Raw genomic sequence first — 26,848 nt, 5'->3', positions numbered from 1 at the left:
TAAAATTCATACTATTCTGTATTTAACAAAACTAAATAGATATCTCTATTACAACATATAGCTTACAATAATTCATAAAAATGTGTGCATTGATCACTTACATTATAATGCTTTGTTTGAAGGCACAGAAATTATGTTCTTGATATAGGCCAGTGCTTCCTTTTATTGCCATGGTACATACAAATAAGAGACAAGTAATGAATAAAGACTTATACAAAGTTGTGTTCAAATATTTTATAATAGAGTCCCTTCGGCCGCGTACGCAACCAGAGCTTCGTAACCAGATGCGATCGAAAACTATTTCTGCCTTGTACGAAACCGGTTGCAATCAAAAACTAATTTCGTCTTACCCGTAACCAGTTACGATCGAACACTTCTCGTTCTTATACGAAACCAATGTCTGGGCCATCTAGCTATAGGTTTCTTTTTCAAATATTTTGTCATGATACTCATGATAATTTCTTATCCTGAATGTCAGTGCTCCATGTCTCTTAAGCCAGTGTCTTTTAAGGAACAATGTTACATTGTATTTGCCAACAAAGTATTTGAATATTATCAACTGGTACATTTTTGTGTTCTGATTTTTGACTGATGATATAACGTGTACAGTACTTATACTGTATAACAAGGTGTATAAATATAATCTTAGCTGACTTTATCAACGGTCGAAAGGTTTCGTACAACAAAGAAAAGTTTTCGATCGTAACTGATAACTAGTAAGACGGAATTAGTTTTTGATCGCAACCGGTTTCGTACAAAGCAGAAATAGTTTTCGATCGCATCTGGTTACGAAGCTCTGGTTGCGTACGCGGCCGAAGGGAATAGAGTCTGTGCGGAAAGAGAAAGAGTCGTGGAATGTATGGGGCCCAATACATTCCACGACTCTTCTCTTTCCGAACAGACTATAACTTCGATGATTTTTGTAATTAATCAAAATGACGTGAGCGTCCCGCTAGGGGTCATCCATTAATTACATCACACGTTTAGGGGGCGGGAGGGGGTCAATAAAATGTGACATGGTGTCACAAGGGGGAGGGGGAGTCACAAACTTTATTGACGTCACTTTAACTTCATCAGTAACCCAGTTTTTTTTTGTACGCTGTGCACTTAAATAACGAGTTTTTGGAACGATATTCATTTTTATTCGTTTATTTTTCTTTCCTAATCGGTATTGTGTTATAAAATTATCTTTTATCAAAAATATTCTGATATTATATTAATAATAGTTAATCCGTTTTGTTGAAAACAAAATTGCTAAAAATGTGACGTCACACCAAGGGGAGAGGGGTTTGCCAAATGTGACCAAGTGTGACAAGGAGGGGGTCAAAAAACCTTCATATTCGTGTGATGTAATTAATGGATGAACCCCTATTGATATTTCAATTTGTGTGTCAAGGGAATTTTTCTAGTTAAAAATTGTGTTCCTCAGTTGTGATCATCTGTGTAGATAGCGTCTCTCAAATACCTCAGCCAATTATACCTACAATTTGTATGGTTTTTTAATGTGTGTAATGCCATCTAGAAATATTATGAGACCCACGTCAATATGATAGTGTTTGAAGAGATATAGTTTGACCAGGGACTGACTGGCTCATTTCATAAACAGGGAGAATCATACTATCTTTGTCTTACGCTAGTAGTAGCATCCAAAAGAAAGAAATGAGTAGTATTTTTGTTCATATTTACTGACAAATTGGGTTTGCGAGACTATAGTGTCATACAGAACTGTGTTATAATAAAACCAGAAGCCAAAACGCGGGCTGTCATCAGTAATGAAAATCGCAACTGTATAATGAGACTACCTGTCCTTATTATTTACTTATCTGTCAGAATAGTGTTTATCTTGCATTGGAAACAGATTACCTAATTTCCTTTTTTATTCAATTTCTCTATAATTTAAGTGACATCATAAGAAAGAAGATATAATTTTGAATTGTAGCATGTGGTATCAACCCTACTTATACATAAATTACTATAGGTACATATGTACCGTTTCATTTAATAAACAAGCAATAAATATTATCGATGTTTATGATTTCTAAAATTTCATGGAATTTATTGCCTTACGCTGTTAAAGTAATTAATTTTATCTTAATAGATTCATAACAATCATTATTAATTTGGGGCCTGACAATTTGTATTTAGTTAAATTATCTAACTTTACTTTTTAGTCTAGGATACAGCAGAAAATTAAATTAATTTCGTAGTTCATGAAAAAAAATTGCTCACTTTGATTGACTAAATTAAATTCGCAATGTATTTATTGCTTGAGTTTTACGTCAAATAAAATGGTACTTAATTTTTGACACCTTGACGTGAAAAAGTGCCCTTGTGGCCTTTTTGCTAAATAAATGTTTGAGTTTGGGTTTGAATTATAATTTTTCGTTTTCATAGCAATACAATAGATAAAACAAGCTTTGCATTCTGTATAAGCTGATCACAAAGGTATGGCCAGTGGTATATCACTTAATCTATAAGGCGTTAAATGGAGTTGTTAATATTTGTTGTTGTTTTACGCCACGATCACAGGAATACTTCGAATATCGGGAACAAGCATCATTAACCATCTTATGCTGCCAAATATCGGTTTTGTTCCACAGCGTGAGTATAAAGTACTATTTTTAATTATATGGTATAAATCAACAATTTAAGAAGTGTTCGTTTAGAAGTAGATGTAACATGCATGCATCTGATCCTAGATAGCTCACATGAATTCATGATTGGGGTGATATTTGGTGTCCATGGTGTATGAGTGTTTTGTTCTATATTTAGCATACTTACTAAATTCCATCAACCATATAAAATATAGGTATAAAATAAGCAAATTTCGCAATCATATAATATTATTATATGCTTGCATAAAAAATATGTAAAATGTATTTAGTGATTAATCAATACAATTAATGCACTTCAAAAAGTACATCACATAATTCGTACATTCCTATGCCGAACGCACGAAAAAACAACGGTTTGTGACCTACATACATAATTGTGAATGTATTTCAAAAACACAGCGTAAAAAAATAAGTTATATCAGCATTTAGTAATTACCTCACTATTATGAAAATGGAGTTGCCTACATAACTACGTGGAATAAAAAAATACATTTGTACATTGTGTTTTGTGTTCCTCTAAATTGGAAAAATAAACACTCAAGAGTACTGTTATACTCTACAAATGACTACAGGGTTTAAAACCTTTCTCTGGGCTGTAATCCATATTATATTTATGTAACTTTTCGTGGTATATTACTACTTACGATCTAAAGCATATATTATATCTGCTATCATGACTATCCTTATAATTACCATCTATATAAATATAACAAATCTTGTAAAAGGTTTTTTGTAGATTGCTTATAAATACACGGGTTGAATGTTTTATATTTATGTTTTAAACATATTGCAATATTTCTTTGATTTTGAATTTTTACTAATTTTACACGTGACTAGTATCTCTTGATTAATAAATACAATTAGTGATCTTATGCTAAGTAAAATTATAATCAACCCCTCATCACCCAGCGCTTGTGCCTTTTGTATGCGATAACGTGAGGGTGAGAGACAGGAAACTTTTCTGCCAGCCAGATGTCGCGACGGTAGGAGTTGAGGGGTTAATAAAATGTTTTTTTTACTAGTGCATTAATGGCCGCACGAAAATTCAAGCAAACTTAGCTTACCAAATGGATAAGTTTTACGAAAGAAAACATGCAACATTGGTGATTATGACTGGGTAAGAGAAGTGCTAATTTCAGGACAGTTCCCCGATAGGCGCGTTCTGAAGCCACAAGTCGTGAATGAAGTTGTAGAGGTCGTCGCTCACCGCCACCTGACGATTACACACATTCGTGGTCAGTGTCTTGCGTAATATAAATATCGAAAACATTTTCAATGAGTATACCTATTATTGAAACCGTTACATTATCAAGTGACACCAAAAGGCATTTTACGACCTAAAAAGATAAAATAATCCGTTTTTTCATCAAGTGATGCAAAAAACATACTAACTACCTTGTAAGCAAAATGAATGTATTCTATTCTTCATAATAAACACGATTGTTACATGGTTTTGTTATTAACAGTAACTCTCAATTAAAAATTTAAGACACCTGATAAAATAACAACGCCATCTGTCGCTGCTTACCTATCTAGGAACTGAGACTGATGGTGTACCATGGATACGAACACTTATTACTCTTATTAGAAATCTCTAATTTAGCCAGTCGATCAATTTCTTGTAAAAATAAGCTTTACCTTGTATGGGGTAGGGTTCAAATTCCGCTTGATGTCCTGTCTCAGCGTCCGTAGAGACGACTGCACGCGCTGGCGTACCTCGGACAATGGCTTCGGCGGGTAGCAGATCCTACCGTCTTTCCAGAACACCTGGAATCATAATATCTTACATTAATACACATTCCAAACAACTAAATCCACAATCAGGTAGAGGAAGCTCACGGTAGAAATGTTTCTAACCCAGGGACGGATTCTAATAACATTTGTTCTAATTCCGGTAAGGATATTTATTTTTGTGATAAGCACGAATATTTGTTCCTGTGTGGTTGTTTCTTATGTATTTATGTAATATTTATATCGGCTTCTAGTACTACAAGCCGGATTGTGTTACGATGGATGTAACAAGATTGTTCCATAAAATGTATTATTCTCTTTATTTCCAGGTTTACTGCTCCCATCAGATCTTATCGTATTTAAATTCAGTAATGGAATCGCTTAAAAAGATAACTTATTTACAACATTCATTTACAAATCATACTGCAATAACCATAAAAAAATAAAAACACAAGCTATAAAAATACATTGTCTGCTTATCATTATGTTTACAATAACGAAGAAGTATCAACTAAGATAAATATAGGAAATTGTACATTAAACTTGCAAATTACAAGTTCATTGCCTGGCAGATGGCACTAATTAATGATATAAGTACAAGAGTCGACGCGAGTAAACAAAGCCACATGACTTTAGGTTCAAGTTACAGTTTTAGCTAGATAAATAATATGCGTTGAATTGGTTCAATAAAGATTAATAAAAGTTAATCTTACCACCTAAGGCCCAAGGTCCTACCGATAGTACTTCTCCAGTTCGATGAAATTTAAATCATATTCAATTGGAATTCGCTTTTGCAGTTTCGTTCAATTTTCAAACAAGGCAAAATCAACTCTATTTCCTACACAATAGGTTCAAATTTCAGTGGCAAATTTGGGTGTTTTCATTTGTATGGAATAAATAACTTTATTTAAATATCTAAATTTAAATGAAGTTGAAATTGCTTATCAGCACACTAACGCTGCATTAACACATTCACTGCCGGGAACCCACCTGGTGGGCGCTCGTGAACTTTGTTCAGATGCCGGACAAAAAACGGCGCACTACCCCAGAAACCGGTGGTCTATAGCGGCGTACAAAACAACCCGCCCAGCGGGTTGTCTGGCATCTGAACAAAGTTCACGAGCGCCCACCAGGTGGGTTCCCGGTTTCTGGGGTAGTGCGCCGTTTTTTGTCTGGCAGTGAACGTGTTAAAAAAAAGGGTACTTACTGTTTTCTCCACTTGGGCTATGGAACCCTAAAGCATCTCTTATCATCAGTGCGAGGATGCCCGCTTGGACTTTTGAGATCAAGGTCCTTTGCAAGCTACGGTATCTTCGAGGAGCATTATAGCAAGTCTAGTTAAATTAGAAGAGAAGACAAAAAAAACGTACCGTCTAATGATAAAGATGTTTAACTTAGTTTGCTATGTAAGTCGTAGGCTTGTTGGACTAAAATAAAAAGTATCGGTGGCGACCTCTTGAAAATATATGAAGATTTGTGTGAAGAAGAAGTGCTGCAGCAAATCAATAAGGATCCTCTAGTTAAGTCACTCCTCAGATCACAATAAACCGTACCTTATAAAAATATTCCACCTTGCTCGGTATAACGTAAGCTGGACTTCTGGAAGGAGTGATGCCAAATCACCACGTAGCCGACCGCGGCGTGAGCTCTGAGGAGCGTTGGAGCAGAACCACATGCATGGTCCAGTCGAGTCAGTAGGACAAGACAGTTAAGTGTATATACCTTATAAAGATGCTCCACTTTGCTCGGTATGACGTAGGCCCGCTTGGACTCCTGGAAGGGGTGCCGGCAAAGCACCTTCTGTCCGACCGCGGGCGGCGGCTCCGAGGAGCGCTGGAGCAAGTCGATGAGCGCGTGCCCGTCCGCCCCGAACAGTCTGTATGCCTGTTGATCATCCAAAACAAGTTTTCAAATATTCTACTTTCGGTACAAGTTTTGTTTGAACAGTGTTCAGCTAAATTTTTAACTCATCGAGACGCTAGTCGATATAGTCTCCAAAACGGGAGCAGCATTGCCATCTTTGTATATCTAATGTACGTGTAATTGCTATTCTACTTACAAAATTGTATTTGTTGTGAGTATCTATTGTAGCACGGGCAGGTTTCCGCAACTCTACTGGCGCTTACTTCGCGTTTGTTGTAAGTAGTTAATAATAACTGATCGTTGTGAATGACAAATATAAACAGGTGCTCAATAATTCTAGAAAAGGTTGTGTCATGGAAAGTGATGTGATATGCACGAAAAGGGAAAGCCTATCTATTCCATGTGCCTAGACAATTATGATTCAGCATTTACGTAGTGCCCTGGATTATGCCATATGGCAGGTTATTGAGGAGAAAGCCTGTGCTAAACCCCACACAAATCTTGACACCCTCAAGCGGGCCATAGTTGACAATCGTGCGTGCCGCTATTGATGACTAGCCTCGTCGTTTGAGGGCCTGTGTTAAGGCCAGAGGAGGCCATTTTGAATGATATTGTCATATGTAATTTCTGATTTTGTGTACTTCATTTTAATATATAGTTTATTCAACTTTCGTTCGTATATTTTATGTAGATAAAGATTATTGCAGTAACAGAATTTAGTAACCAACTAGGTATTCAACATGTTGTTAGACATTTCTCTTTTGAACAATTTGTTATTGACGTTACCAATACCAATTAAAAAGAACATACATATATGATTTTTTTTTGTATAGTTACCTTTCAATAGTTACCAGAATTTAAGACAATTATTAATCGATATAGGTCATGGCGAATTAGCCTAGTTCATATGAACTTTTTTTTAATTCTGATAAATGTTCATCACATAAATATTCACAGCTTGACCATGAACTTACGAGATAACGATTAAATGTGGAATAATTTGTCGGTTACAAGGTCTGTGTGACGTCGAAGCGTATAGATTATTCAGGTCAAAGATACGCCTAACCGGTAGTCTGAGAATATTCGCAAGTGTTCACTTACACATTGCAGATAAGTACATACGAGTATTAGTCTAGATAAATATTGAATGAGACTAAACTAGCGAAAACCCTACAATGACTTCATACGTATGAACACAATTGGCGTGAACGGCTTCGATTAAGTACCGTGCTAACGTGCTTATTTATTTAATCTGCGTGAAATTGCGCCAGTAAAAATATGTTTACCGTGTATTAAACTAAGCTATTCGGTCTTTAATAACTATTCTGCATTCGATATCCATGTGTTACAAAATTAATAGTGAAACAAACTCGATTCGATTAGTTAAATGACCAAAATCTCGCGTAACAGACGAAACGAGTCGATAATAGTCGATATAGGTATATACATATAGTCTGTTCGAGGACCGCAACCGTCCTATTTTAAGCAGTCGGTTGTAAAGTTGAAAATATAGTAAATATAATAGTATATTACGATAAAAGTGCGAAAAATAGGAGATTCGCAACGAATGGCGATAAACTAAAACACGACCGAAGGACCTATTCGCACATGTATCGTACAACGTTTACCAGTACCTACCAATGGCCCTTTAAACTTTTGACATACGTACATGACGTAATGTACTAATTATTGCACTAGCGGTAATGTAGCACCATATGTACTGTAAATCTATAATTGCATCCTAACATAACCTCGCAAAGTTACACAACAACCGCAACTGGCCAAACAGTAAAGTAACCTATCAAATGTCATTCTAATCCATGTCTTTGTAAGCAATCGACGACCACTACATCACCGTAGACCTATTGCATCACCGTAGGTGTAGGTATAGGTAAACTAAATTGCAAGTATGACTCAAATGCAAGTTCAAGGTCAGAGTTAGTCTACAAACACCTTAGTGATGTTTTGATTGAATTGATTCTATCTGGGTGGCCAACCGTCGTTTAAAAAGACAAAACAATTTATCTCAATATCCTACGTCGTTATGTTGTGTATGATTTTTATGTAGTTGAATGTATAATCATTAAAAGTGTGAAAACATGTTTGGCCTTGTTTTCAGTGAGCGAAATCGCATTTTGCTCACAGAGTAAGACAAAATTACATTCAAGTGATATTTATATTCGAATGTCATTTCAATGTGCGGAGCCTAATTACAAGTTCGAAATATTTGGATTCGACGAGTATTCATTCGTAATAATTACTTACTGAAAAAAAGTATAAAATTCGACAAAAACACCGTATTTTACGTATTTTATCGTACATTCAAAACAATGAACTTCAAAAAATACAAAGATTATTACGCAAAATAAATAATTCTACTTTTAACGATCTCTACTATAGTTGACTAATAGTAGTATCCGCAATTCGGACCGTATCTAACAGGTTCTCGATTGAACTGTCAATTGATGTTCGTTATTTCCATATAATTTTATTGAAATTTATTTCGTTTTATTTTACTGTTTTATTGCGGTAATTAAACTTAATTGTTAGAATACCTTAAGAAAACATGAGTAAAATAGTGATGTGATGAAGAAGGATTACAGTTTTCAGGTTGAATTTTTGCCTTCCAAATATATTCTCACTGTTGAGGTGAAAAGTCTTATGTACTACACGAGATCAAATTTATTTGCTTTTCGTGCGATTTTGAGCCCCTTACTACGCTCAAGGCGCTCGTGAATCTATATAGAATCTTCCACTTGCACGGGACTCAAAATAAGCAAACTTATAAATATTAAAATATAAAATATCAAACTTTGGTCTCTTGTTATAACTATTTCGCCATAGTTATAGGTAAGTTCGTAGTTTACGTCAAAACTGTTAACGAACAAAATAATAAAACAATAATTTACCTCTTTGTGACCCGGAATAGTAACTTTGCCTACATCTTGACTCAGCTTAATTCTTGGCTGTCCATTGATTTCCACGAGTTTGTAGACGCACCCGAGAGCGGGCTGGCGTTGACAAGTCACTGCAAACAGTAACAACATCATCAATAGTAGACTTATAGGATTGATTCCAGACTGCGTATCAATACATCTACTTGTTTTTTTTTAATGATTATGATATAGGAGGCAAACGAGCAGACGAATCGCCTGATGGTAAGCAATTACTGTCACACATGGACAGCTGCAACAGCAACACCAGTGGGGTACCGGCCTTTAAGATGGGAGTATGTTCTTTTCTTGAAGGTCTTATCGGAGGTGTTTGATGAGAGACCATTCACATACTTGAAAAATGTAACGAAATCCAGTCCACTTTGTATGATATACATAACACAGCGCCATAAACGAAGTTAACCTTACCCAGATGCGTTCCAATGCCGAAACAGTCGATTTTGTGGCCTTGCTCATTCAGACTCAGTATAGTTTCTTCATTTATATCGTTAGAAGCTACGATAGTCAGTGTGGCGAACCATGGCAACTTCAGCGCTTCGCCGACCTTGGCAAACGTGTCCCGGGCTAGCACGGACAGGTATGCCAAGTCCCCGCTGTCTATGCGGATACCGACCGCGCGGTACCCGCAATCGTTTAAAGCTAGTGCCACCGCACAAAAGTTTAGAAGGCCACTCCTGTTGAAGAAAATATTTGCTCTAAGTTTCAACCAACTTGAACCCAATCCCGATATTTGACTAGTTGTTAGTTAGTGCGGAGATTCTGTCTCGACCTTTTGAGCGCCAATGAGTTCTAATAACATTAAAAAGCCGTTTTAAAAAACATGGCCAACTTTAAGTACAGAATAATATATGTGTGTATGAATTCGTAATAATTTATCTTTATTTTTTTTGTACGCGTTGATCCGTAAGATATCAGTTTTATTTTAATCTATTTTTACATACGAATCATTTTTTTAATGTTGGTGTATCCCTGTTTGTGAAAAGGGGCGCTCAAAAGGTTAAACTATACTACAGGGTGGATGTCAAGTACCTATTTAAGTTAGAACAGGTGGCACACATTGACATCATATTTTATGACTTTACAGAGCGACTCTGAATGTGACATGTTAAACTATCGTAAACTTCTTATCGTGATCATTTCAGTAATAAAATAACGATATGTATCACATAAGTGTCATGCAAATCAAATGGAAACCCAGCTATAATTACTCCGTATTTTATATGAAAGGCTGTTGGTGATGGGCTTAATTGTATACACTGACTCGACATGAGATGCCAAAAGTCCTGTTTTGACGACTATTTCATGCGAAAATCCACCCTTAGTCGTCAGCGCCACAAATGAATCTTAAATACTTAATGAACGATAAACCGTAACGTAGCTAAAAAATGTTATATATAAAATTCACATCAGACTTAAATAAATGTATTAAATTTCTTTATAAACTGATATAGTCGATATAGGTCGAGAAACATGTTTTGAGTAATTTCGAGGTTCTTAATAATGACCAATTGTGTTGGTATTGGTTATTGGGGAGTAAAAATCGCAAAAGCTATATCGAAACGACTTAAAACATAATTTCGAGGTATATTCGACTTTAAGAAAGTAAGTGGCCCATTATTTAATAACTCAATATTTGTGTAGGTACCTATTTTTGAATAACCGTCACATGCATTCTTTTAACACTTTCGTTACCAAGAATCTACTAGTCTTTGGCGCTGAAAATGTTAACAGTTCCCCATCGAAAAAGCGTTCGATAATACATATCACCTATTTTATCGACGATAGTAAGGTCACTACGGAAAAGTATGGCTGTGGGGTAAGTGTAGCTAGCGTACACATTGGGGCCTGTTTACACATTGATTAGTGTTTATTGCGTGTTTATACATTTGCTACTTACATTTAGTGGCAAATGTATAACTCGCAATAAACACTTGATTAAGTAGTGTAAAATAAACAGCCACAATGTGAAGGCCTGTAACACTTATCCCGCAGCCACTCTTACCGCATTGGTTTGTAATTTCAATTCACTTGCCTCGTTTCGCCGGATTAAAAAGCCACCAATTTATCGTATACATTGAAAGTGTACTAAGAAAAATGTTATCAATGTGTCCTCCCGTTCTTTTTGCAAGATGCTCTTAACCTGATCCAAACTACTTCAGCGATAACATTAACTACAATAGGTAACTTATAATTCCGATTTATTTCATCTATTCCTTATCGATAAAAACTTTGTAACTAAAAATCTATTAAGTAACTGGTATAACTGCCAAACTAAAAATAAATGCATCTAATGTAAATGTGTGTCAGATGAAATACCAAAAATAACTACATGCAATTATAAAAGTCGATTACTGTGAACGTGTGCATATCCCTATACAATGCAACTGTGCCCAATGACTACAACTGCCCTAGTGTTATCTCTGGACCAATACGTCACACTGAAGCAAAATGTAAGGTCTTCGTCGGTGTTCTCTTTATTTACATTCGGTTTGGACATGAAGCGCCGTCCATATACGCTTCACTGAAAAAGCGAAATTATAATCGTAACTACGGCTCGGATTGTAAGTAGAGTCAATGAGCTAGGAGACCCGTGATGTTAGGTGTGCTTTGGTTCGTTTCGGCCGCGTACGGAACCAGTTGCGATCGATTATTTTATGTCATCGCACTGAAGAGACCGTAAATTTCTCGTAATGGATTCTTATCGACACAGTAGGCCTAGCACAGGAGCGGCGGGACAGTATCTCGCCCGCGGGATAGGGTACCCGTCTTTTTCTAACTGTATTAATTTGAGAGGGACGGGTAGGGTAATAGGCTATCTCGCAGGCGAGACTCTGTCGCGCCGCTCTTGTGCTAGGCCTGCAGGTTAGATTTATTAAGTGGTGTACCACCTTTTGGGTACCTATGTAAAATTACCAAATAATTTTACCTACTTCATAATGAATCATATTCATTTACTACATTAATTACCCAGTTCAAGCAATAAGGATCCATTATTACATAAACTGGGCTTTAGAACCAGGTAAGCTGATACTTACATGGGAAAAAGTCTTCAATCGCAACTAGTTGCGACTTGTGACCCTCCGGTTTCATACGCAGCCGAAGTACTTGAGTCGCCCCATGTGTGTCATGCCCAACCCAATGAGTAGGTAGATGTAAAATGAATGTGGCGAATCCTGGCCCCAGGCCAGATAAACAACATAATACAACTTATAGGTATTATAAGACCACAAAACTTATATAAAATCATGACAGAACGAACAATGCAAAACAAAAATTACAAGTTTAATATGAGACACCAAATGTCAATATGAGTTGTCTATTTGCATCTTTACCTCAGTGTGCGTTCGACCGTGCTATATCCATATGTACTATGTGAGTTTTGTATTCTAGAGCCATTGGATCCACAGTTGCTATTGTAGCCAGAATGCCCATTCATATGCTGCCTGTGTCGTGACGGTAAGCCTTGAAAGTTATACCTCTTGACATCATACGTATCCACTAAAGCCAGAAATCCTGATGGAAAGGCAAGGGCATAGGATATGAGGGCGGCTAGTTCACCGTCGCTCGCCTCTTCTGTGGACACGTCCATGATCGGTGAGACGCGTTTGCGCCATTCCGTGGCGAGATCTAGCAGATTGCACTGTTTGTCTGTGTCTGCGTGACGCAGTACAACTGAGGAGACGTCGGATAGCGTGCTGAATGACGTCACGAATGAGTGGGCGTGCGTGCCTTTCACGGGGATGTTGAACATCTTGCCAGCCAGCACATTGCTGGTGCCGTCAAAACCACCTGAAAATAAAGACAATGTTACTTCGATCTTGTATAAATAATACGGTCAATAGCTACTTGCACCTGCTTTCTTGACATTCAGACATTCGAGTGAAGTATCTCATAGTTCAGCTCTTCTCATTTAGAGAGTGTAGTTTCTGTTGCGGAGTATTATTAGATGTCGTCTGTGACTCTAACGTTTTACCTACTTGTAGCTACATCGTATTCATAATGTGTCTTCAACAGACTACAGAGACAGTATAATTTACTGCAAATGCTGTAAACATTAGATAGTTTATCTTTAAAATTATTGCATGTCAACAGACCGCTCAGCTCACAGTTATGTTCGTGTTTGAACTTTAATCATTGCGAAAACATGAAACTTAGTGCCTTACCCAGGCTAAATTCCTAAAGAAATACTGTTAAAGTCGATTAAAGTTTGACATGAGTAATACGAAAAGTGTTCTTGCCCTTGAAACTTGCATGATTAAAGAGATTAACAGTTGCGAAGTCTATTTGATATTTGAGGCTTCTTCGAACCAAAGAGGGTTAGGTATCGCACAAGGTGGCCCACGCGGTGCCAGGCACCGGCCGCCGACGGTGCGGAAACACGCTAATATAATCAATAATATGTACAATAAAGCAAGTTAATCTATGTTATTATACACCTAACAATCTCCTTTGGCTAAAGTCAGTGTTCGTTTAATTTCCGACAGTGCTTTTCACAATTACGGTTAGTGTAAAAGGCATAATTAGTAATATTCATGTACTTTGTAGTCCAACAATACAATTATCTTCCCGATTCTGCTTGGTCATTAGCTACCAACATAGTGGACGTTTGTCCAAAATTGTCTATCGAATATATTATTTTTGTTCTGATGGTCGTGCACTGTCAGGCCACAAATGTAGAATAAACAGGACATGTTTTACTAACCGATATATGCATATTTGGAAGCAGATAGCCCTCCGTCGGGGCCTTGCGCTCTTCTTAGTCCAAATTCCAGTAAAGAAACATTTTTCCCGGCCACCATCCGATATCGAGCGGCGTTTGTCGCCATCAAGCTGAAAATAGATAAAATTATCAACGATTTTTTTATTTTCCTAAATATCACACGGTAGGTAAAAATGGTACACAGACGATTTGATCAAAACGACGAAGAGGGCATGAAACCGTTAAACGATGGCAACGCTCTCGGTCGTTGCAGAGATCCTTGTGGTAAGCCTAAAATTGTGTGTGTGGTGTCACAGATAGGTGAAGTACTTAGTTATAAATATTACGAGTTATTGAAAATGGCGAAAGTCATGACCTAGGACTTGGGCCAAACTGATTGCGTTCCTGTTTACTCACGGCTTAATTACCCGTCTTCTACGCAACTCCACTAAGCAGTTCGGTACAAAATATTGAGATACCATCTTATGTCTGCCTATAGTAGAAATAAATATATACCTACCTATTGCTGGCATGAAATATGTCCACATATCAAATTTTCATAGATAGTTTTAGGTACTTCCACTTACTTGTTTGCTTGTAAACTATTTCTTTCATGAAATAAATGAAATCGCAATCTTCATGGCAATGGCACCCTTTAGACAATTACGCAAATATCTTTATTATTTCAGTATGACGGTTTTAAAAGAAATAAAAGAAAACCAAAGTGAAAACGAAAACCTAAAATAGGCTGGAATGGAAAATGCTACAACGACAGAGGCCCTCTAAATATTGATGATTATGTCTCTCTTCTATTTCCGAAAAAGGAGAAACTTACGAGAATAATATTCGGTTGTGACTTACAACAACCAAAGCCTAACGTAGTCTTGCCCTGTAGGTACAACACTAGTTTAAAAATTACAAACAACTTAAGTTTTTTTATCACCGCAATTCGCATGACTTTGTGTACAACAGTACCTAAGTACTTGATCTACCAACACAACTGCCACAACACGACGTCCATAAAATAAAAGTTAATTGCAAACTGACAATACCTACCCAGACAATGAGATCTTTTTGCTCACAGTTGATTTAGAATGGTTTGTCTGAGAAATTTCCTATAAATGCAGGAGGTATTAGTTTCTTGAATTAGTAGTACATTATAAGGCAGAGGGAATATATTTCCCACCTGATTTGGAACTTTACTTCAAAGTGATAGGGTTCAATTTTGCATAATTCCTGACACCTTTATGCCGTATAAAGGGTTCTAACCGTAGAAAAAATACAAACCATTTTTTCTTCAGGTATCATTGATTTGCAATATACATTATAAATAATCTGATTAAGATAGAATGTGTGCGGTTTTAGATCTCATTAGAAATATCAACTGCTCTAACACAAGTACTAAAATATAAAAAAAAATCTGGTTAGGTTTAAGGTTACCAGTTCTGAATAAGTTTTTTACTTTTTAGGGTTCCGTAGTCAACTAGGAACCCTTATAGTTTCGCCATGTCCGTCTGTCTGTCTGTCTGTCCGAGGCTTATTTGCTCCGTGGTCGTTAGTGCTAGAAAGCTGAAATTTGGCATGGATATATAAATCAATAAAGCCAACAAAGTCGTACAATATAATCTAAAAATTTATTTATTTTCAGGGTACTTCTCCTACACGTAAATTGAGGGTGTTTTTTTTTTTTTGCTTCAACCCTACAGCGTAGGGTATCGTTGGAAAGGCCTTTCAAAAGTAATAGGGGTCTTCAACAAACATTTTTTGATGAAGTGAATATATTCGGAGATAATCGCTCCGAAAGAAAGAAAAAATGTGTCCTCCCCCCCTCTAACTTTTGAACCATAGGTCCAAAAAATATGAAAAAAATCGTGGATGTAGAGCTTAAGAAATACATTAAATGAAAACTATAGCGGACATGATCAGTTTAGCTGTTTTTGAGTTATCGCAAAGTTTCCCCTTCATAGTAAAAAGACTTACTTACTTTAATTAGGTACTGATTATGCAAATTTGCCTATTTGTTTAACTCGGGTGAAAGGTACCGTTCCAGCCCTTGGTACTTGGTATTTACTATACTTTAAGCTCCAGTTTAGCTTATTGTGACGGAAGAGTAACTACGGAACCCTACGCTGAGCGTGGCCCGACATGCTCTTGGCCGGTTTTATATATTATTACCTTTTGCTCCGGTACCTAGAAATTGGTTCGTAGCTATTCAAATGACTCAGTTGGTACCTACGATATCAATTATAAATGTTGCTCTCTCGTTATGAACATAGGACCCTAATAGTTATTATATCAACCTTTGAAACTTTACCTTCTATCCTCAAGGTAGATTTGATTAAATAAATTATGTAATAAATATGAATCTGAATATAAGGAGTGCGACACTAGCATTTACCGCTAGGCACGTGATTCACGTTGATGCGGGGGTGTGCCTCGCTTCGTTGACTTCGAGCCTGTCTGACCGAAATACTGCGTACTGGATGTTAGAAAAGGGCCCAAGAAACAGGGGCTTTTGCCGAATTCATTATAGTACTATAATGATATTCAAGGACACCTAGTGGGTAGAGATCCTGCATATCAAGTCGATGGTCCTGGGTTAAAATATTGGTGAGGGCATTTATTCGTGTCATGAGCACGGATATTTGTTCCCGAGTCATGGGTGATTTCTATGTATTTAAGTATTTATTAAATATTTATATATTATATATATCCTTGTCTACGTACCCTCAACCAATACCTTATTGAGCTTACTGTGGGACTTAGTCAATTTGTGTAATAATGTCTTATGATATTTATTTACAATTAAAGTCATTTTTAAGGACAGATAAAAAGATATGATGATGTGATTAGATAGTTTACAGACGTTTATATATCTCGTAGTCGATTAGTAGATGGATGTAAACCATGACTGAGGACTTTGTATTTAAAGCGACAAAGTGGGTAATCTCATTGTATTTTGCTTGAATAGTTAATCGTAAATGTAATGTATGTCTTGGAGGTTTTTTATTACTAAAAGATAACGTCAACTGATCATTAGTTTTAATTGATATGAGCCTAGATTTGATTGATATGTACAATGCGCGTGAGGCTGCAATTATGAAGAGGTAAATGGGTAATAAATACTTTGCCTGGTATTGGTATTTGCCTGGTATTTGGTGGTATTGGCTTTGAAATAAATGTATTGTAGGATTTGTATACAAACTTCAGTAAGCGCATTCTTGACACAAATGAAACTCCATATTCGTACGTAACAATTATGCGTAGGTCAGACTAACACCGGTTAGCTTAAAACGACATGGTTGGTAATGGCAAATGGAAGCTGATGGACATACATGCATAGTAAAATAGTGCACTACGGTATAATCCATTTGCATACTAATAACGTCTAGTTTGCACTCTGGGTTGAAAGACGCTTTCGTAACTATAGAGCCAATTCTTGTGCGAGTAGGTACCGACGAGGAAAACCGACTTCAGAGAGGATAATATCGGTCCCACACCTGTTATTTTACCAAGAGTTGGAGTGCCTAGAGTCTGATATTAATTATCTAACCTAACCAAGCCTGACAACTGATAAAAAGTGTAGACGCGTACCTAATTACGACTAGGTATTCATAATATATTACAATGTAGGCCTTGTTGATAACAGATTGTTTGTATCCTAGGTACTCGGCCTCCGCTTCTCTCTCCATTATAAGTCCGAACACGAACCGAATGCAGCTATTATGGAGCCGGTCAAATTTATTCAAAGAAACTTGAGTGAGATAAGTGTAACAAATATCAGCATAATCAAGGACAGGCAGAACAAGAGCTTGGACGAGGAGTTTTCGTGCTGATCGGGAGAAAATGCTTAAAACGATAGTACTCTTCGCGTGTCAAATACTCTATGATTAACGTCGGACACCTAATAACTATATGGTCATACATGCTAGCCATACAGCGTGTTTCTTCAACCCTTATGTCATATTGTGTAAGTTTAACAATGGGAATATTAGGTACTGGCTTCTGCCCGCAATTTCCTCTGCGTGGAATGAAGATGATGATTGATAAAAACTATTCTAAATCCTTCAACCCGTTAGAACTGTTTCCGAGATCTCCCAAATATATAATTATATAAGAATTGCTTGTTTTAAGATATTAGGTAATATTGGTAGGGATTTCAAAAAATTTGGCTGATTTTAGTAAATGGTTGTATAGGAGACGAAAATTTTTCGCGGTTTCATGGTTTGTCCCATACTAAAAGTTGCTCAGTAAAACATATACCTATATTCACCTCGCAAAATTTGACTAGGGGTTGAAGATACACCCCATATATTACTACGCATGACGCATTATTTCTGACTATTGCGATAGTATTAACTTCACTATTCGGACTGAAAACAGACAATTTAGGTATTTCCCTCAGTAAAAGTAAAGCTTCTTATAAAAATATATGTAAATACATTTAGTGTGCAGTGAATCAGTCATATACACGAATCAGCTTACAGCTGCTAGTGTATTAAACAATATTATGATAATATAATGGGATGAGACTAGCCCAGGACCGACCGGGATAAGTGGCGACAGTGGCGTACACAAAGAGAGGCTAACTCAACAGTGGGCGACAGGAGGCTAAAATGATGATGTAAGTATAGGGTATAGTCTTATTGACTGGTTTGTCCTTAAATTGCACTTTCAATCGTCCTATAGATGGTAAAAAAAAAACCATATTCATAAGTATAACTATGTATTTTAAGACAGTCTTAATTGAATAAATGACTTACCTTGCAAAGTTAACCAGGGTTAATAAGGTCGTCTCCAACAACTGGGCAATAATTAGAGGTCCTTCAACTCTTAGTAGGGGCACTCTGCAAAATAAAATGCAATGCAATATTTCAAACTTTTAACTATACTAAACAACACTTTGAAAAAAATATTTTAAAATATTGAAATATTGCTGTTAAAATATATGTGACCGCGGCCATAGAGAAATAAGAAGTAATAGAGTGTTCACTCCATACATCGTTTTGGTACCAAAATGCTTATTATTTTCGCAGTCGACATCTAGCATCGAGTAGCGGAACTCTCACTACTGCTGCTCTATAGTCGAGTAAATAGATATCGCGGCAAACAAAAAGCCTAATGCTCAACGATTTTCCGCTAATATTATAACCAGAGTAACCGAAACTCTATTTTCAACTTCTACGCTTACTCTGGTTATAATATTAGCTAAAAATCGTTGAGCATTACTTAGACTTTTTGTTTTCCGCGATATCTATTGTCGAGTAGCAAGCAGTACTGAGAGTTCCGTTATTCTATGCTAGATGTCGACTGCGAAAATAATAAGCATTTTGGTACCAAAACTGATGTATGGAGTGAGCATTCTATTACTTCGTATTTCTCTATGCCGCGGCCCACTTTGTGGCTGGTCATAAGGACGAGATTTGCTTATATCTTTATATGAATAATATATGGCCGCAGTCATACAAGGTGCCCGTGAGCATTGCGAGAGATTTTAACGGTGCATTCCTGATGGCAACAGAAGCAAAAAATGTTATATGACTTTTTGTGAAATTCGACAAAAAAAAAAATTGTTTCCTTTTTTTTAATCCTCCTGTACATAAAACGTAATTTTTATTGATAAACACATAACCTAAAATTAACTAAAAAGTATTTTTTTATTTGGGGGTAGCCTCTGGAATACATTTTTTTAATTTTTCGATGTCAATCAATAGGTAAGTATGTCCAGACTAGACCTCAAAGTGGCAATACCGCAGTCAAAAATGTGTTTTGTACCGACTTATGGCGAAAGAATGATTTCGAAAAACATTTAATTATCTCTGAAACTAGGCCTTATCCAGAAAATTTTATGACATTTTAGTTTCTAAATATTACAAGAAATGCTTAGTTAAAATGTCTCGCAATGCTCACGGGCACCTTGTATATATGTGGAATAGAATCATAAATATAAAGTAGAAATTATTAAACCCTGAAAGTATTGGATTCATACCATAGAACAGCCTGCTTTAACAACACTTACCTACAATGAAATCACCTATCAAACAAAAATATGAACAAAACAATTGTTTGGGAGGCGGACAGAGATACACAAATACACATGTCTAAGTAACAACACCCTCATTTTGTCATGGGTATAGTCTAAAAAGGCAACAAAAGTAATTACTTTAAATTTAAGTGAGTCAAGAAAAAAAAATAACTAACCTTGGGAAAACTACTGATCCTTCTTCGATAGCACTCAACTTGATATCCTTGCATGTAAGATCTCTTAAATATGCAAAAAACTCTGGCTCAATATTTTCAGGAAGAGTTGCCATCAAATATTCAATATCTGCAAACAAAGATTTTTATAAGCAAACAACAATGGATGATAACTAGGGTGAGTAATTTTTACTTCTTATTTTATTTTATTAGAGAAAATAGTTTAAAAAGGTGCCATTTGGTCATTAATTATTACACGTATTTTTATTTTACATTTTGCTTTAATTTTACTGCGTTCTGATTTCAGTTGAGGATTTCGTAAAATGTATGGTCATCATGAACAAAATTTTAGTTTCTTTTTTAAATTGATTTGTTGTGAATCTTACCATGCTATTTCGAGTCAATAATGTTATATCTTTTTAACTAGTCTGAATAAAGAGGCAATATATATAGATATACTCCGCAGACCATACAAAATGTAACAATATTTATATGAAAACTTTTGAAAAGATCTGGAGGCATAAGATGAATTCCAATTGGAAAATAATTTTAAATACTATTTATCGGCATTATTATGTTACTTTTTATAACTATTCCCAAAGGATAACTAAAACTTTTAGTGGGTGTTCTACCTTAAGACACTACTACTATTAAGACAACAAATTTTGGTGAAAACATATACTGCCGTGAAGTTTTTTCTAATACTTAAGCCTAATTTATAGAACAAATCTAGCTTGTTAAAATGAAAATAAAATCCTAGTTTGGGGTCTAGTTGACAAAAATAAAATTGTTAGGTCCTACTGCTATACAATGATCTAGAAATACATTCGCCTCGGTGAATATCTGCATTTGAACAAGGTGCTCAATTTCATCTAAACATGCACTCTAATGCTTTAAGAATAATGTCAGTCAAGATATGAGTAATTTGCAACTTAATGCTCCAATTTAAATATGTCTGATACGAATTGTACTAAAACAAATTAGATAGGGATTTTTTTATCCATTTTTTTTATGGGGATTCGCCACGCTGTGACAATGCCACTCCTGTAACGAAATCTACAAAAATACCCATGCTACTACACTACTACATTATTTTCTAATATAAATTGCACATCAGCCTGGGCTCATCTGATAAAGGTGATGTTAGTAGACTTGTAAAATATCATATTAATCCTCAGTGGAATAAGTATTCCAAATAAATAAAAAAGTATACATACCACTGTCAGAATAATGAAAATTCTCCAAAAATTTGAGACATTCCTCAAGTCCAGCAAATATGGTAAATTCTCCTTGGAATGGATTGGTGCGGAAAAATAAATCAAATACTGCCACATCATTTACTTTGTTGGACTTCCAGTAAGCATAGGCCATGGTGATTTGGTAAAGATCTAGAACAAATATAATACTTTTTGAAACTATGGTAATGACATCATAGTGTATTAATTATGGTAATAAAATTATAATCAACCAAAAACAAATTTACATTACTCTCATTTTACATCTCTAATAGCCAGTGGATACCACAGTTAATGCTGTTCTTAACAATTGTCTGGTTACAAGATATCTCAAAAAATAAAATTTACTTTCAAAAGTACACAATGAAGAAACAACCTTGTAAGATTTAATATGTAATTAATTATTTATTTAACATTGAAATGCAAAGACCTTCATCAAACCAAACCCTCAAACATACTGGCAGTCAACAAAATTAGAATAAATTTAAACTTCTAAAATATTCATAATTAAGTAGCATTTATCTTGAATACTAAACAAAGAAAATTAAAATCTATGATAATAATACTAAAACACTTTATTGTACAAGAAATCTAAATAGGAAAAAAATACAACATTTCATTTTGTACAAAGGCGAAGGAGGTTTGTTGTTTGATGGTATTTCTTTCTAATTTTTAAATTACTTTGATTTGCACAATAATGTTTGAGAAATAAGCTTTAATTAACTTTAATATCCATGCATTATGCCCATTATTTAGATTTTTCAATGTTTGTAGTTGCCTTTATCCTTTATTAAGAAAATTATTGCACCACTTAACATTTTGATTGATAAATAATTATGTATTTCACTACTTTATGGCAGTAGATAGGGATCACATAGTCATCAAAATTTATTGTATTACTTTTTACCGAGTAACTAAATCACCACACTTGAAGATATTCTCAGGAGCATATAAATTATGAATTTCTTAATGATTGAAATAAAAACATTTCTTAAACACTAAATGTAGGTACATTTGTTCAGGCAAAACAAGCCAAATTATAATCATATTGCAAAATGTTTCTTAATTTTTGGAATATATTACAAAAGTATTTAGAAATCTTACCTGAGGGAGAATAAACAATTTTCTGTCACTGTATTATAGATGAAAGTGTATTAAATAGATGATAAAATAAATAAATTGTTATGTTCGCTGTAAATAACATTCTTTCTAACCTAGATAGATTAACAAAACTCCTGTTATTGTATTATTTATAAAGTATATGAAGGAAGTTATATAGTCCACAGAAACTTTAATCACTGACATTTAAAGTTCGCTCCAATAATTATATTCAGTTTATTTAACTTACCAGTAAGTAAAGGTTGGACGATCCCATTCTGTCGTGCCATTCTTCTATTATTGGCTAATTCGTCACTATTCATTTTCGTTACAACTTGCAAATGAAGACGATTAAATTAAACCGCTCAGGCACGTGAGGAATGTAAGATATCTGTCGTGCAACTAAAAAAAATAATTTCATCGTGATCAACCGCCTATGCTTATCAGCCAGCGCGCCAAACACTATTTGACGGAAAATATACGCATGCGCATTTATTTTCTATTGACTCATAGACATACAATATAACTAGACAAGAAGTCGAGCGACCAGGGGTAAGAGAAAGACATATATGACGTCATCATGACATCATAATATGGGGTTACCATGGTCGCAAAAAATTACCCTAAAATGTAATAGGAAAACGATGCAACAAGTACTTAAATTACGTAATGAGTGAGTCGCCATTTTGACTCCCTAACTTGCGAAGTATCGCAAGAGCAATCGCGAACATAATCGCAACTAGTCGGTTTATTTGTTTTTGTAGTAACTTGTAAGTAAGCCTTACTTACCTATATGAAGTTTTGAGTTGATATAAGATTAGGTGATTGTTGGAATAAAAAGGATAAACTATCAAAAGAGGTAATTTCTTTTTTCAAAACTTATATTATTATAACTGTACTTACTAGAAATAATAATTAAATGTGTCGTTCTCAAGTAAAAGGTACCACATAGTCGCTTACCATAAGGATACAATTTGCTTGCTCTTTATACGTACAACCTGTAAGAGCGTTCTTATGATAAGCGACAATGTGGTACCTTTTACTTGAGAACAACACAAATAAATTGAATTTTAGGCCATAATTTGGTAAATATATATATATATATATATATATATATATATTATATAATACAAGCATTTCAAAATGGAAACAACCCTATTGCAGCGAAGGTTCTTGACGGTGTGCTTGAGCGACACCTCAGTAGATACGCAGTATATGATTTTAAGCTAACATGGTCATTTACATTAAAACTGTTACTTAAAACCGAATATTTATGTTTAAATAAAAAATCTTACGTGTTGCGCGTTGTACATACTGTGGGGGTCAAGAAAACTTTATTTACACATACACTTGTAACATGTGGATCAATTATATGAAGTTCAAAAATAGCTTCAGAATGCTGTTGAGACTGCCACGACGACGACGTGCACGAATGGAAGATTTCCATGACATGATGAAGAAAAGAATGTTCTCTCTCCTCTCCTGCGGGGTAGTATTAATCAATTTTAATAATTACATTATTTTAGAGTTTTATACTCATATAATCCGTAATCCCATGTACCAAGCCTCCAAAGAAATAATTTAAAAATTTAAGTCTGTGGTCTTAATAGTACAACGGGTTATTCCTACTAGTTACCACCAAGTTTTTACTAGTGTTAACTACTAGGAATTTTTGTCCACCTTTTACCACAGGTAGTTACACTAACTTTATTCCCACCTTTTACCACTGGTAACTACTGGGAAATAAAATTCCCACTGGTAATAGGTAGGATTTTTAATTCCACTGGGAATTAACTCTAATAAATTATTGGGGGTGATTACTGAATTACCCCCAATAATTTGTTAGAGTTCAAGAACCCAAATAAATACTTCAAAACACTGTGAGACTTATGTTAAGATGTACCAACTCTAATATAGTGTATAGTGTAACGGGTTATTCCCACTAGTTACTATTACTTATTTAATAACAGCCAACTTACGTGTATGAACAAGGTTGGAAAAGAAAACTTTTCGATGAAAGTTCGTTTGCCCAGTTTGCGGACACAATGTTGTTCAAAATGTTTGGAACAAATACGCGAGTATTTGTGAGGCATCCAATTTGATTTTCCAGTTCCCGCAATCCATTCTTTAACAATTTCATCCTCCGTCGGAAAGCTGGAAATATCAAATAGCTTGAAACTCCCGAAATATGGGGTAATTGCAGGGGACTTTTTTTTCTATTTGTTTGCAACCCTAAATAAATTACTACTGAATTTGACTGGTTTACATAACCAAACTTTCTGTTTTATTTTTAGCAATAATTTACTGATATCTCCTATTTTATCAAGTTTTTCATAATCCAACTAATGATGTAACTCAGTAACTTGGTTCCTGTGAGATTTGAGAAAGAAATACATGATCAAAATACGAAAAAGTTGTACTTACGCATGAAATGTTACACCCGCTTATTTTCGCAAGCTATTGCTTTTGTAGGCAACCACTGAACACCCCACCATGTTAATTGTACGTAAAAACTTCTTACACCTCCATTAAATACTTAATAAACACAATCATTCACTTTATAAAACTTCTACAATAAGAAAACCACATTGTTTACTAGCACTCTTGACAATATGATTGACAGTTTAATGTATGGCATCTTGCGGTATTTTGTCTCTTTCACTCTTATAAATTTCTGTATATCGCCATCAGCCTCCTTCCTAAGCTGCCATAACCCGACCATGAAAAAAAACCCGGTCGGTGATAAAGACAAAGCATTGCACTATTTTCTCTTTCCTCTTATAGGAATCGCAATAAGACTATCTTTCTCTATCAAAGAGTGTCAGGCCCTTGTATTGACTACAAGCTGAGTGGTTTTTCGAATTTTGTTTTCTCTGAACACGTTTCCCATGGTGTCTACAGCGGAAAACTATAAAGAATATTGTCAAACACAAGAGATTTTTTACTGACCGACTTACTAGAACAAATTTACAATTCGAATAACATTTTTAAATGATATGTGACTAATTTAAATAACAAAAATCATCACAATATTTTTCAGTAAATTCCCAAAATACAAACAGCAAAGCGTTTAAACCAAACGTCTTAAGACTCTGACGTCAGAGATATGGAGTTTAGAGGTCGTTTGAAAGGTCACTGTTGTCACAAACTTCCGACTACTGACTGACTAGACACTTGACTTGCACACCAGTAATTATACAACCGTTTCTATTTTATTTTATAATTAAGTATCAAAGCTACCTAGGTGATGTTATTCACTCCATCATCTTGCTCGCGTTGTCCCGGCATATTTGCCACGGCTCATGGGAGCTTTGGTCCGCTTGGCAACTAATCCCTAGAATTAGCGTAGGCACTAGTATTTACTCTGGCTTTACAAACCGTCCGATTTCCTCGAAAAGCGATTGGTACCTATCAAATGATATTTTGTACAATAAGTTCCCATCGTGGGACTAGCCGGGTTTGAACTTGAACCCGCGACTTCCAGATTGCAAGTTGCATGCTCTTACCGCTAGGCCATCAGCGCTCCTTACCTAATGCTATTCACTACACCTTATAAATATAAAACAAAAACCCCGCCGCGTCTGTCTGTATGTTCGCGATAAACTCAAAAACTACTGAACGGATTTTCATGCGATTTTCACCTATCCAATAGAGTAATTCTTGAGGTTTAAGTGTTTAATTTGTTAAGGTTTTATTACTACCCGTGCCGAGGCGGGTCACTAGTATATTAACAAAATATATTTTCGTTTCATTGTATACTTTAGAAACCTAGTACATTACTTCCATGAAGGACACATGATTGTATCATCGCACGGGCTGTAGGTAGGTGCCGTAGGCCTGATAGGACTTTAAATATTGTCGCCCGCTGAAGTAGGTATCTACGTACTTAACCTGCTTGAAAGTACTATAGTAATAACATAATTAACATATTATTTTAGGTATTTTCAATAGGTCGAGGTTTCCAATATAAAACACTAAATTTTGTATTTTATTTTTATTTTTCATTTCTTAAAATATTGTACTTACCTATTTCAATTAATCATAGTTTCACAGGTTATTCATGGACGTACTTTCCTACACATACTAATTGCTTTATTTTGCCTTGGCTCACAAACTTAATTATGGGGGGGACAATTTTTGTACGGCTTATTTCCATCTATCCCCGCCGGGCACAGATGGGAAAAGGTAGTAGGCGCTACATACAAATCATTCCCATCTGTGCCCGCCTCTTGTATGCCGGTGGTCCCGTGGGGCGGGCACAGATGGGAATACACCTTTTTGTACGGGTTTATTTGACTAGGTATACCTGTAACGATCTGCATAATAGGTAAGAAAATAAACTATGACAGGGGTAAATTTTATTGTTGCTTAATATCTGAACCTATTGTATGGAAATTACTGAAACTAGTAGCACATATAAAAGCAATTTCAAATACTTATGTATAGTTCTTGTTC

At 35.5% G+C, this 26,848-nt stretch overlaps 1 protein-coding gene and 1 long non-coding RNA gene across 3 annotated transcripts; both read right to left on the bottom strand.

The window, feature by feature from the left end:
* On the bottom strand, positions 1-22,864 carry LOC133519097 (nicotinate phosphoribosyltransferase). Of its 2 annotated transcripts, none has more exons than XM_061853014.1 (11): positions 22,644-22,864; positions 21,278-21,448; positions 20,064-20,190; positions 18,626-18,709; positions 13,866-13,993; positions 12,496-12,952; positions 9,572-9,837; positions 9,119-9,237; positions 6,069-6,230; positions 4,254-4,382; positions 1-3,828 (listed from the first exon to the last, which is right to left on the bottom strand). In XM_061853014.1, exons 1-11 carry the CDS (start codon positions 22,714-22,716, stop codon positions 3,751-3,753), a joined length of 1,794 nt encoding a protein of 597 aa, XP_061708998.1. In that variant the 5' UTR covers positions 22,717-22,864; the 3' UTR covers positions 1-3,750. The 2 variants fall into 2 exon arrangements, with proteins under 2 accessions (XP_061708998.1, XP_061708999.1); XM_061853015.1 differs by having other exon boundaries at positions 12,640-12,952.
* A 456-nt stretch (positions 22,865-23,320) lies between these two features.
* On the bottom strand, positions 23,321-25,231 carry LOC133519099 (uncharacterized). Its single transcript, XR_009799583.1, has 3 exons — positions 24,818-25,231; positions 24,373-24,547; positions 23,321-23,875 (listed from the first exon to the last, which is right to left on the bottom strand). It is a non-coding gene; the product is annotated as an uncharacterized LOC133519099 (long non-coding RNA).
* Positions 25,232-26,848: the final 1,617 nt, after the last annotated feature.

This window comes from Cydia pomonella, chromosome 6 (genome assembly GCF_033807575.1).
Source record: "Cydia pomonella isolate Wapato2018A chromosome 6, ilCydPomo1, whole genome shotgun sequence".
In the NCBI taxonomy this organism is placed as follows: domain Eukaryota; kingdom Metazoa; phylum Arthropoda; class Insecta; order Lepidoptera; family Tortricidae; genus Cydia; species Cydia pomonella.
The sequence above is the reverse complement of the archived record's forward strand: the minus strand, read 5'-3'. Positions and strand labels throughout refer to the sequence as shown.